The sequence below is a fragment of the Sander lucioperca genome, chromosome 20 (assembly GCF_008315115.2).
Source record: "Sander lucioperca isolate FBNREF2018 chromosome 20, SLUC_FBN_1.2, whole genome shotgun sequence".
Taxonomy (NCBI): domain Eukaryota; kingdom Metazoa; phylum Chordata; class Actinopteri; order Perciformes; family Percidae; genus Sander; species Sander lucioperca.
Window position 1 is genome coordinate 16639784 of NC_050192.1, and position 12720 is coordinate 16652503.

The following is a 12720-nucleotide window of genomic DNA, read 5'->3' on the forward strand; positions in this document are numbered from 1 at the left end:
AGATTTTCAAATGCATGCTTGGTGCCGCCCCTCGAGTTGGGCCATTTTCATTACTCAATGCCAGACCCTTAATCTTTCGGTATGGGTCTGGATTTCCAGGCTAGGATGTAATCAGGGTCTTGAGACCTTCGTCAGATAACTCAATTAACAAAAGGAACTCTTACGTTTAATTTGAATGTTTGCGGGGTTAAATTGCATAAAAGTGCAACTCAATTCATTGCTTTGACTACCAATTTAACCCTCTGAAGATGACTGACGCGTGGGCACGTCAAAACAATAATTTAATGTCTGTATACAGTAAATAGTCCAGCGATAATACGCCGCAGAAATGTGGTTTAGATATTCCCAGAATTGTAAACTCATTTCAAACACCAAAACATTTCGTCCACATGAGTGAAGGTAAGTTTTCACAAGAGATTTCAATAAGTGAACTTGTGAGCCAAATGATCTCTTTACACATTGATTTAGGACAAATGTGGCCCTGCTCTACAGAAAGCTGAGCTTGTTCTGAACATTTTGATATGAAACACATAGGGATCAGGTTACATACAAATACCCTTAAAAGGTGTGTTTAAGATTTTATAAATGGAGGAAATGCCCTCAGACGGTTCATTATTGTTCTGTGTGATCATGCATACTTTAGCTATATTGTGTATAGATAACAAAATATTAATATTATGGCATTGATTTCAGACATAATACATGTTATATAAGCATTTGTTGCTTGAGATTCTGGACTCTGATGTTGCAAAATAATTGTGAAAAAGAAATGTTTCTGAGAAAACGCTTTAGTTTTCCTGTTGGCTTTCCACCACTCTATTATCCAGATGACTGTGATGAGCACTCAAGCTCTTTTTTTTTTTGGACGCTTTTCATCAACAAACCGAGTGCTGCTTCAGTCTAAATCTGCTAGAGGCTCCACTGGAGCGTCTGTAGGGTGGAAATGCCGAGCTCAAGGGAACAACAGCCGGTTAAAAAGCCGAAGAGAGCGATTTTTGTTTCACTTCCCACACTCTGATGGTCCCAGTCGAGCCAGAGAACCAAACTGTTGACCTTTGAAACACAAGAAGGCTGCATCTCTGTGCCTTCGGGCGGCTGCAGTAGAGTGAATGTTAAAAGAAGAGAGAGGTCACCTTCTGTAAATACTTTACAAACTCAGAAATTCACGGTAAACTAAATAACACACGAGCAAGAGATTAGAACATCTACTCTCTTTATCTTTTCATCTTTAATTCCTAAAATCTAAAACCTTTTCTTTTTTTAATATGATACATCTGGGTCACACAACACAAATGAAAATGTCAAATAGCTAATGCATGCTGAACATCAACAAGTGAATTCACATGAGAAACAAACAGTTAGGAATCAAACAACAGAACTCTCTGGAGATGCGAACTCGGCTAAAAACGAGCAAAATCAGCAATATGACTTCACCAGAAAGACTGTCCTAAGAAGGCGGTCCTTAGACTCCAAAGTATCCAATTGGATTCTCAAACAGCATGTCCTGAAAACGGTTATTGGTGGATTTCTTTTGGGGGAAAGTCTCTTTTGGCAAATATAAAAGACGACACTAGACAAAGGAACCCTTCAGTAAGCTGTCTGGAACTTACTCTGGTTTTTTGTGTGTTGAATTCTTTTCAAGCACATTAAACTCTCTTTTTTTTTACATCTGATTCTGACTCGTGTGGATTTTTCTAAGACCTTTTGGGGGATTTTGTCATACTTTGAAGAGAAACAGGAAAAGCAAAGGGCAGTTGGCGTTCAGGTCCCAGCCATTAATCTGGCCTTTGTGTCAGACAAACAGTTGGGAATCAAACAACAGAACAAACAGTGCAGAGTAGTGTACAGCTCCTTTTTAATTAGCCAACTGTATGAATATTGGGATTTATTTAGATCAGGGCTTCTCAAAGTCCGTACCATGGTCTACATCCGGACTAGCCTGGTTGACACCAGACCCTTCTCAGTTGTTAGTGTGGGTCTGGGGAACTTCACAGCCCATTTCCAAAAGGGTGTGACCAACGGACGCCGCTCAAATGACTCTGGGCGCAATTGGATAGTCCTTCAACCAATCAGACCAACGATCCGGGCGACGTAGCAGCGACAGCGGCATCAACGGGTTGCTGCCGCTTCGGTGGTCTTCATGTTGAATGTAAACAAAAAGCTGCTTGCCGTCGCTGCGCTATCGTCATCGTGTAAAGCCCGCCTCAACGGTTGTGATTGGTGCCTCGATTTGGAAAAATTGGAAATGGGCTTGAATGGGCTCTTGGCCAGACGGACTTGCAGAGCAAATCTCAAATTTGCCAGAAGTTCGTCAGGGTTTTCCCAGGCTACATACGGACCGAATGGGAAGTCAATCCAGACCTCGTGTTATGAATACAAAACCCTATGAAAGAGTAGCGTTTTCTCTTTCTGCAGATTCAAAACATTACACGTGTTTCGGGATGTTTTTTTAACGAGCTATGCACATTATAACGACAAATATTTTCTTGCCACAGCATTTAAACTCTTTGACTTTGTAACCACCCCCTGTAAATTACGCCTGCGCCAAACTGCGACCATGTCACGTTTACGACGTGTCTAAAACCATGACCATAATGTTCTCTGGGTTAGATCCGAGGATGGAAAACGTTGTTGTGGGTTGTAATAACAACCTACATCTCCGATTGGTTTAAGAGGTTCTCTTGGTACAAAAAGTGCCAGTTTAAGGGCAGGGGGCGGACATTCTTCTGGAAGCTGTAGCTTTAAAACATCAAACTGGTTCCTCCTTTTGCTCAAGACGAAGAGTCATAATTGCGATGGGTGCTGGAGGTCTTAAATGCAAACGTGTATAGTGTCTGAAATTGCAGCTGTCAAACATAAATGATGTCTGTGCCTCTGAATTACAACTTGGCTGCTTGTTTATGACAGCGTACGATGCGACAGTCGACGAGGATCCCAACAGTCTGCTGTGAGTGCAACGCCCTCCCCAGTGGTGGGTAAACCACTCAGATCACCCACCCCATCACGCTTCAATCTGAAACCATCCATTTGGATGCGCCGCACTTGACCACATGTTCTCTCCAATTAGAGGCTGGAAAATGGTCACTCGAGTGCATTTGGTTTTTCGGTTGAAATGAGAAATCGAGGCCGTGGACATATTTCAAAACTGTCATTTGTCAGTCCTCCAAAATGCTTCGTAATAACACTCAATTATACATCCTAAATGATGTTGCTAGGTTACAGAGTTGGCTAAGTGGCTGATGGCACCGTCCAGTGGTCACTCAGCATCATGGGGCTGATGGAGGGTCCACACGCTCAGCCACTCGGCAGCTCGAGCACAAAACACGCTCCGAAATCCACATCTGGTGATTAGGATGTGCAAATCAGCTGCTGCTGCCTGGAGGTTTGGCCACGGACCAAAATATTCATTCAGGGAAGTTTCACTGCTCATTTACCTTCTCAAAAGTGAGCTTTTTAATATACATTATCAGTGTATGGCTTCCTTTTTTGCATTACTGTACATTTTATGTGTTGTTTTATGTGCTATGTGTATTTGTTTTCATTCCAAATTCCACATTAATCACATTTTTTTTAATTTATTTTTCAGCTCGTAACGTAGAGTTTTTCCTGCATGTTTCTGCGATGTGTAACGTTAGACAGCCAATCACAGACATTATCAGATCTTGGTAGAAGCATGCTGCGTGCTGATTGGCTCACTGACTCTGATGCGATTTACTCTTTAGGTATTGGTTTTGAAGGACTAGGCATTTTTCGATACTCAATACTTTAGAGGCAATTCGGTCGGTGCCTAAGGAGGTTCAATGTTTTTGTTACATTGTCTACATTTGATCCGGTAAGCTTTGGTTTCACACTGCAGTTATGCAAGCGCGCTAAAGAATTACAGTATACGTGACAAAACTACGTCCTGTCGTCATCATATACGTGAGCTGTGTCTCCCAACAGTTCTCCCCGAGCCACCGCAGCTCTTTTTGTTTGGTTGCGTTCTTGAGCATCAAGACACAGGAACTTTACTTGGGGTTTGAGGAGCTGCAGCATTTATTCAGAGACAAACTGAAACCTACACTGTTTTTCTCCAATCCCGGAATGCTGTGGGCACTCGCCAGACCTTCCTCCGCAGCGCTGTGGAGGAAGGTCTGGCAATGCGAGACCACCCACGCACTTCACTCACGGACACCCTCCCACTCTCACATACATTGGCCAACTCTGCTAGAGTCGCTCTCTCCCCATTTTTCAACATGAAATGAAACAAAATCGTCAAATTTCCGGGTCACAAGTGCGAGCAGTTGTTTAAAAAATATATACTCACACTGTCTCAAAAAATTGACGTAAAAGTGTAACCATTCGGTGGCAGTCTGGAGCCCTGAAATGGATGCACTAGTGCATCTATAAAAAACAGGGATTCTTGGGCTTGAATATTTCACTTGGTGTAAATATAATAAAGCCTCAATAGAGAGCTGTAACATGATGATAGAGAATGTGTGTTACCGTGAGACCGAGCTGAACAGGAGGATGATTTTATTTCTTGGAGCTGAAGACAATGTGCTTTACACAGTTGATTGGTTTGTAAATTGAAAAGAATCTCTGTTCATCAAAGCATCCAGCCTCGTCAGCAACCAGGCAGTTAATTCATCTCTATAATTTAGTCAGAAATTTTACTGAGGAACAATGCACCACTCTTTTTCTACATTGAATTCTTTGTCATTTACAAGCGCTCTTTCCCATTGTTCTGAGTGGTGGATTACTCTCAAAGAAACCATTGTTAGGTAGTGGTAGAGGTAGTGATTGCCAGTTTCTGGGAGATAATCACAACTAAAACCCTTTTAACCTCCATTACTACATTATTACATTACGTTCTGGCACAGCAGAAAGGAAATGTCACTAACGCTTGTGTTCAGAAGAAAGCTTGTGCGTGCAGACCAGCTTTGTCTTAGTCTTGATCAACAGAAGAACATTTCAAGCCTGACATCCGGCGCATTGCTCACCCAAAGTTTGTTTCACAGACACAAAATACAGATCGCGTCACAACTCCGGTCGTGTCGAGGAACAGCAACCAAAACCTCCGCTAACGTTACACACTGAAAATGGCAAGTTCTGAAGAAAATTTGGATCGTGTAACATGGCAGGCCGGCTTGGTTCTTCCCGGGAATGATTGTAAAGATTTACAAAGAATATGTTTACGGCAATTCCTCTCTAACTGGGACGTTGTTTTGGCCCGATTGGTGGGATTGCTGTGGACAAAGTACATACGGAGATACGCTGGTAAGATCAGATGAGGTTAACCCATGTATCCAGCTAATTTAAATAACTCACGTTACTGTATTGTTTGTGTCAACAGTAAACTTCATTTAATATTGTATGTGACGTTATCTTTTGCGGGGTGCAAATGTTCCACCAAAACAACTTCCTTCCCGAGACCATTCTGTAGAGCCACCATCACTGCGTCCAGAGATTAGCGCCGCCCAAGACGATTGTGATTGGTATAAAGAAATGCAAACAACCCTGAGCTTGTATTTGTCCTATTCCAGAATGTATCTGTGGTACCTTACTCCAGAGATGCTAACAAGTCTTTGAGCTAGAGTCCAAACATTCAGCGCTTCTTAAGTTTGGGCCTTGTTGTTGTCTGAAGTTTTTAGAGCCAAAGCTTCTGGTGAATGGCACAGCAGCTGCCAGTGCGGTCGACATGTTTGTTGTCCTCTCTTACATGTGGCTGCGGGCAGCAGATCCATTACATATGTAGGTAGCTTATAGGTTACGTAGGGACGGAATAACATTCAGCTCATGAATTTCCTAAAAATGAAGATTGTTCACGAGTCCTGCATCTCGAGTCTGAAGTTTGTTGAGGACGAGTCTCAAGTCAAGTCTGAAGTCACTGTGTGTGCAACTTAAGTGCGACCCGAGTCCGAGTCTCAAACTCGAGTCCCCACGACGGTGGCAGTGTGAGACTAGTTTTGTCTTGTCAAAAAACACAAGTTAAATCACCCTCTATCCAACCCACACACACACACACACACACACACACACACACACACACACACACACACTTTTACCTGTAAATGAGTATATCGTCTGTGGAGCTGTTGTACTGGATCTGGTACATGCGGACTCCTGGTATGTGGTTCTGCGGGGGCCATCTGATGGTAGCAGTACTGGACGTTAGATCCGACACGCTGACTCTCTGCTGGTCGGACCGGGCGTGACCCCCGCTGACGTTGGACTTGATGGACGTGGGGATGTCCGAAGGCCCCGGGTCGGGGTCCAGTTTAGGGTCAAAGTGTGGCGAGGGGTTGACGACTAACTCGACGGGAGCCGTGGCCTCCCCGGCTGCATTAGATGCTATGCACGTGAACTTTCCGGAATCCTAGAAATCATCGGAACAAAAGGAAAGAGAAGACCCAGCATTTATCTTCGCCTTGACTTTGTTTGTTGGTTCCCTATGAAAGTGGTTCCCAACCTATTTGGTCCGAGGCACCCGCACAGCCCTGACGGATGAAGTCACGTACCCTGTTATTGTTATCAATGTATAACACAAACGTTTCCATACAATTGAACAGTCCCTTGGTTTGGTCAGCAATGGTACAATTAGCCTACTAGGCTACTACAACATGTAGTAAAGCTTAATGTTTCAACCATTGATCCATTAATGTTATATTTAGCTTATCATTTGAACTGTTTATTCTTTACATTTAGCTACCTGTTTGTCCTGCGCTCTGTTTTCACACACCAGCAACTTTCAGAAAACGTATTTGATCCCTTCTTGTCCTTTAGAATGGGCCTTGGTAGACGCGCTTAAACAGGTACTCCCAGGATTCTCCAAGTTAAATTTAAGACTTTTTAAGACACCACCTAGGATGAAATTTAATGCCAACTTCACAGCCATATAATGGAAGATCAGTGAGGATTTTAAGCCCGAGAAAATAATTATTTAAGAAGTAATGTTACCTGAATTTAATAAAACATTTTTGACGTGGGTTTGTACTCCAATAACTTAAAATAACTCTCTACAAATACAAAATAAAGTAAATTTAAACCTCACCCACACAGAATATTTATTTATGACGTTGCGGCATTAATTTAATCCGACGAAAAGACAAGAAAAAAGAAATTAGGACATTTGTAAACAAAATTCAATACTTTTAAGGGCTTATTTTTAGATTATTAAATTCAGGACTTTAATACTTTTAAGACACGTTTTCTTCTTTTCCACAAGCAAATAATGAACTGTCCTTATCAGATGGCGTACAAGGATTGACAGCAGAGCCAAACATAAAAGATATAAAAAACAACTTCATTTCACAATCACAATCTGTTCTGAGCGGTACTCAGCGGTAAAAAAAACAAACGTATGGCTACATACCAAAGGAACCCCAACTGAATGACAGGTCAGCTCTTACATACCAGCTGATGCACTTAGTGCCTCAATCAGCTGATTGTCAAAAGGCTGTGGCGATACGCCACGTACCAAGATCAAGTAACACAACTTGTTAGTTTATAATGAGTCTAGTTTACTCTCAATATCAATGCTGTCATGCACAATTCATCAAAATAAAAGACAATATCGAAATCATAATTTTGGCTCCGACACACCCATAACTGCAACATGCAGTGTTCCGATGTTACAGTTTAACTTAATGTTAATATGTGGATGTATTCTTTAAATGGTATCATCATTTCTTTTCTTTTCTTTTTTCTCCAAATTAGTTGAGCTAATCTCCAATCTTTCCACATACCCCCTGGCTTCTGCAGAAGTACAGCCCCTGGGTTAAAAGTACCCCTGGTTGGGAATCACTGTTATGATAAACAGACTCTTTAAGCTTTTATTCCCTTTACTCATTATGCAATTTTGGTAGTTCAACAACCATTTCATTTCTTTTTACAGTTTTCACACTGACCAACAGTTTCAGAATAAATCAACAGAGCACACACACAACTATATTCTATCATGATAATGAAACCACGGCTCTACCTTGACCGAGGCCTTGAGGATGTCCAGCGAGCCATTCTCGTAGCAGATGGTTCTGGACGTGTTGCCGATCAGCTTCCCGTCTGGACTGACCCAATGTGTCGAAGGCTCGGGATCTCCGATGGACTTACAGCGCAGGCTGACCTCCTGACCCTCCATCACAAACATCTTGGAGGTGTGGCGAGTTATCATCGGTGGCTCGCAAACAAACTCCTCCTGTTAAGAGACACAAGACCAAAAAAATACAAGTTATACTTTAAACCAGGGGTCTTCAATGTTTTTTAGCCAAGGACCCCTTATCTGAAAGAGAGATGGATCAGGGACCCCCTAATAAATATATTGTACAGAATTAAGTTGCATATTAAACTGGGCCTACAAAAACTTGTAGGGCGGCCTAAAGCCTCTATACATGCGTTTTTTGCATAAAACACTAAGCTTTTAGTTTTTTAAGTCATTGTTTAATGTTAAACATACATGTGGCAAACATATGTGGATGGCCTTAGTGACCTACCTTGACTATAAGCCAGTAAGCAGTGGGGATTTATATTTGCTAATAATATGTTGGATTCATGAACTTTCAAAAATTAACAATAATTTGGAGGCCCCCCTGTATTGACTCTGAGGACCCCCTAGGGGTCCCGGGCCCCCTGTTGAAGATCCCTGCTTTAAACGATGCGGAAGATTTAAATGGTAACTGTTTTTTTTTTTCAACCTGGACCCTATTTTCCTATGTTTTTGTGTGTAAGTGACTGATGGGAACAACAATCTTTGAAATTGGTCCAGTATTGAGTGAGATAGCTGCAGTCGGCAGTGGTGAAACAAGCTACGATGTAGGTTATTTGGGCAATTGCGCACCTTTAATTTACGTCCACAAAAGTGCTTGTTTTGCCACTGACAGGCTCAGATTATTATTCTAAGTGTCTGACAACATTATGGGAAGGATTTCTAAGGAGGTAGACCTTTCTTTTAAAGAGTAAGATCCTTTTTTTTAAACATAAAAACATCCACGCTAAACTCACCAGACTCCTTTTAAATAAACAGTAATTTTAGCATTGTAAAATACACTGCATTCAAAGTCGACAGACACAAAATAAAACTATGCAAAGCTGTTTTGGGTCGTCTTTCCACTTTTACAACAATCACATCTCTAGTTTTGGTTGAAATAAACACACTGTTTACCGATTTACATGTGAAAATATGCTGGCTCTTCACATGCTAAAAGTACTGCTTTTTTAAATGGAGTCTGGTGGGTTTAGCCATAGCGATTTTGGACTGTTCCTGGTATAACAAAAAGGATCTTACTCTTTAATAAAAAGGTCTATCTCTGTAGCGATCCTTTCTGTAATGTTGTCAGACACTCAGAATAATAATAATAACTGAGTCTGTCAGCGGCAAAAACAGAACTTTTAGTGGACCAAATTGATGATGCACATTTGCCCTACAGAGTTACATAGCAGCCCGGTTCGCAGCTGCCGGTTACAGCATTCTTCTCTTAATACTGGACCAATTTAAAAGACTTCTGGTCCTATCTTCTGGTCCTATCAGTTAGACACAAAAACATAGGAAAATACGGTCCAGGTTGAAAGAAGATCGTATTGTCGTTGACACTTATCTCCCCAAACTCTACAACTAATTATAAACAGCTGCAGTAAAAGTGCAGTACTAGCAAGAGGAGAGATCTTGATTTAAACTGTTTTTTTGATTTAGAGATCATAATGAAAACAACAATAACAAGCGAGATAAAAAATATCCAAGGAGTTTTAAAGAAAGAAGAACAGTACATTTGCTGTGCACACAGGGTTCTGACTTTCAGAAGGAGTTCAATTGTGTGCACATGAAGATCAAGTGAGTTTTTCAGCCCTCGCAATATTTAAAACCCACCTGCTGGCACCTAAGCCACTATAAAGCCAGCCAAAACCCTGGGTGAGTATTATTGCAGGGCCAGCCAAGGCTTACCTGGGCTTACTCATCATTCCTATCACTCAGTGCATTTTCAAAACCTTTTCTCTGCGCCCTTCTTGGGTCTTGTTACCAGCAGAGAAGATTGCTGACCTGATGACCGCTGGGCTGTGGCTCCAAACACTGCAGCAGTGCCTTTCAGTCTTGTATTACATTCTAACCCTCAATTGCTCCCGAGAAGCTCAGAGTAAAAAAGGCAGTGATTGAACTCTGTGATCCGAGTGTGTGGAAGTGTAAATGTATGACAATGTGAAGTTGGTCATCGGAGGGAAAATCTTGTCATCTCGTCTTGGCTTAATAAATATCTGTTTTGTTTTTTTTCAGTTATCCCTAAAATTCCAACCAGCGGAAACTTTTTCGGCCCCTTTCGTGAGAATTTAACTGCCGAACAGCTTCCATCCATTGTGTTGAAGTGTGAAAGTGTGAGAATGTGAAGTTGGTCATCGGAGGGAAGTAAGTAAGTGAGTAAAGATTTACTCACTTACTTACTTTCCAGATTTTGGGGTACGGCCGAATACCGAATTGACTGGTTAAGATTCTGTCGAATCTGAAACCAAATCCTCCTCCCATCCTCAGTCCATTAACACAGTAAACACGTTAATGAAGTAAACAGTGACTGTCCTTCCTTTGCCGTACCTGAAGTTGCTGCATTTTGGCTGCTGTCTGTAGATTCCTTCATGCGCAACTCGTATTCTCTCGGATGTTCCATACCAAATGTAACAGCGGTGATGTTGTGCATTGTTTAGGGTCCTCGCCACCACGAGACAAATCGGCATTGCAAATTGAACATGTAGCTGGACTTGAATGGTCTTCTTTTGACTGACAGTACTGCCAAACACTCACTTGTTCTGCTCACGAGTTCCATTTTCACTTTCTCACAGCCTGCTGCATTGAACGGTCCACCTACGTAAACACCTTCCCGTAATCAACGGCGGCGTCATTACGTCGACCAGCGTAGCGCGCATAGTGCAAGCGTAGGGTTCGGTTTGGTGGAAAAAATTCTAAGGTTCGGCAGAAACAGAACCCCGTCAAAAAGCCCAATATTCAGCCGAATCCGAATCCTGGATTCTGTGCATCCCTAGTTATTTTATATCACATATAGTCAAAGTGCCTCACAGGCAAAATAAATAAATGAACTAAACCCCATCCATGCCAATAAAAATCACAATGAATCACAAAGGCGGGGAACATAAAAATATATAGTAATACAGTCAACAATGTGGCTAATGGACGCCTGAATACTGCACGGTATGAGGAAAATATGTGATAACATTGTTAAATGTTGCAATAGCGATACATACTTTATTTATCAAGTGTACTCAGTTCTGCATTTCTGCTGCTTTCAGTATGCAGCTAAAATACAACAAATTGCTTGTTGAATTTAAAACAAACGAAAGTTAATCATTTCCAACTTCCTTCTATTGAACAACTTGAACTTTGAATTGAACATTAAAAGGAACCACTGGAAAAAAGAATGACAGTTACATTATAAGGTGCAGTTTTCTACTGTTGATATCGCAATGACGATAAAAAAAAAGACATGAAGAGATGCGACTTTAGCTGCTTTAAAAAAAAATAGGGGGGGAAACAAGTGCGGGTTAAGGTTGACATGCTTGTCAAGGTTCATGGGAAAAGAATATGAAGCACACATCTGGTCTTCATAAATATGTTTTCTTATTTAAAGGTACACTGTGTAGTGTTTTAAGTGTCTTCATTAGAGTTGAGCCGGATACTCGGCTGAAAGAGTATCCGGTACGGATAAAGCACTTTTGCTGAGTACGAATATTATACGAGTATTACGAGTCAATATCTGTGCTCAGATTGAATAAAAATCCTCATTGGGTAGTTGACTGTGTCTGCGTTCTGTGATAGGCTAATCGTCACAGCGCCCCTCCCCTACACACATACAGATTTATTGTGTTGCTGTGTCCCGCTCTGCTCACTCACACACAGAACAGCTCTCTCTGTCTCTGTCTCTCCCTCAGTCACTCAGGTTTGCGGGTCTTTTCCGTTAACGTTTAGGGTTTCTTCAGCTTCAGGTTTGTTTTTTACTTCGGTTTGTAGTACTTACTTATTAACCAGTAGAGTTCTGGTAAACGTGGGGTTTGTTCAGACGTGGTGCTTGGTAGAATGCGACTTGCATTGCATCTCTGCCTGTCAGTGATTTTTTTTCTTTTTTAAACCGTCAGCTGGCTCTAACCAGTTTTTTTTACGTCACGCACTGAAGTAAAGTGTCTGACACTTTCTTGCTGTATTTCATAAAAAAAATAAATGAAGTATGAAAACTCTTGTTCATTACATTTTACTTCATAATTGCAACCGCATGTGTTGTATTCATTGTTGCAAAACTTGTTCTGTATATAGTTTGTTTGTTATCGTGATCAAAACCATTGATCTGAAGCTCAATGCTGATGCTGTCATGTAAATAGTTTTCTAATCAGCAATAAATATAACAATTTCTGATCAACCCATATCAATTGCATGCTTAAAATAACATACCGGTTAAAGCCCCGCCAATTTCAAGACAACCCGACCCACTTCCGGGTTAAATCCCATCCACTTCCGGGTTAGGCCCCGCCCAGTCCGAGTACAGATACAGATACGGATAATTCATATGGTTAACAGATACAGATACAGATAATGCTGTACTCGCTCATCCCTAGTCTTCATTCATAAATATGTCCTCATTGGTGTAAAATGACCTCTGCCAATGATCTGACTTATCCTCGTAAGCGAAGAATTTCTTATCTGTATTTACATTGGACGGGCAAGTCCAAGGAGGCTTCCATGTCGTTCCGCCT

The 12720-nt window shown here is 41.4% G+C and overlaps 1 protein-coding gene across 4 annotated transcripts in view; it reads right to left on the minus strand.

The window, feature by feature from the left end:
- si:cabz01090165.1 (uncharacterized protein LOC100333421 homolog) overlaps positions 1-12720 on the minus strand; it is a 471441-nt gene that overhangs the window by 56759 nt on the left and 401962 nt on the right. For all 4 annotated transcript variants that reach the window (XM_035995843.1, XM_031304122.2, XM_031304121.2 and 1 more), the window contains 2 exons: positions 7964-8176; positions 6048-6358 (listed from right to left, as the gene is read on the minus strand). In XM_035995843.1, coding sequence (XP_035851736.1) covers positions 6048-6358; positions 7964-8176 — 524 coding nt within the window. The remainder of the gene's footprint in view (positions 1-6047; positions 6359-7963; positions 8177-12720) is intronic.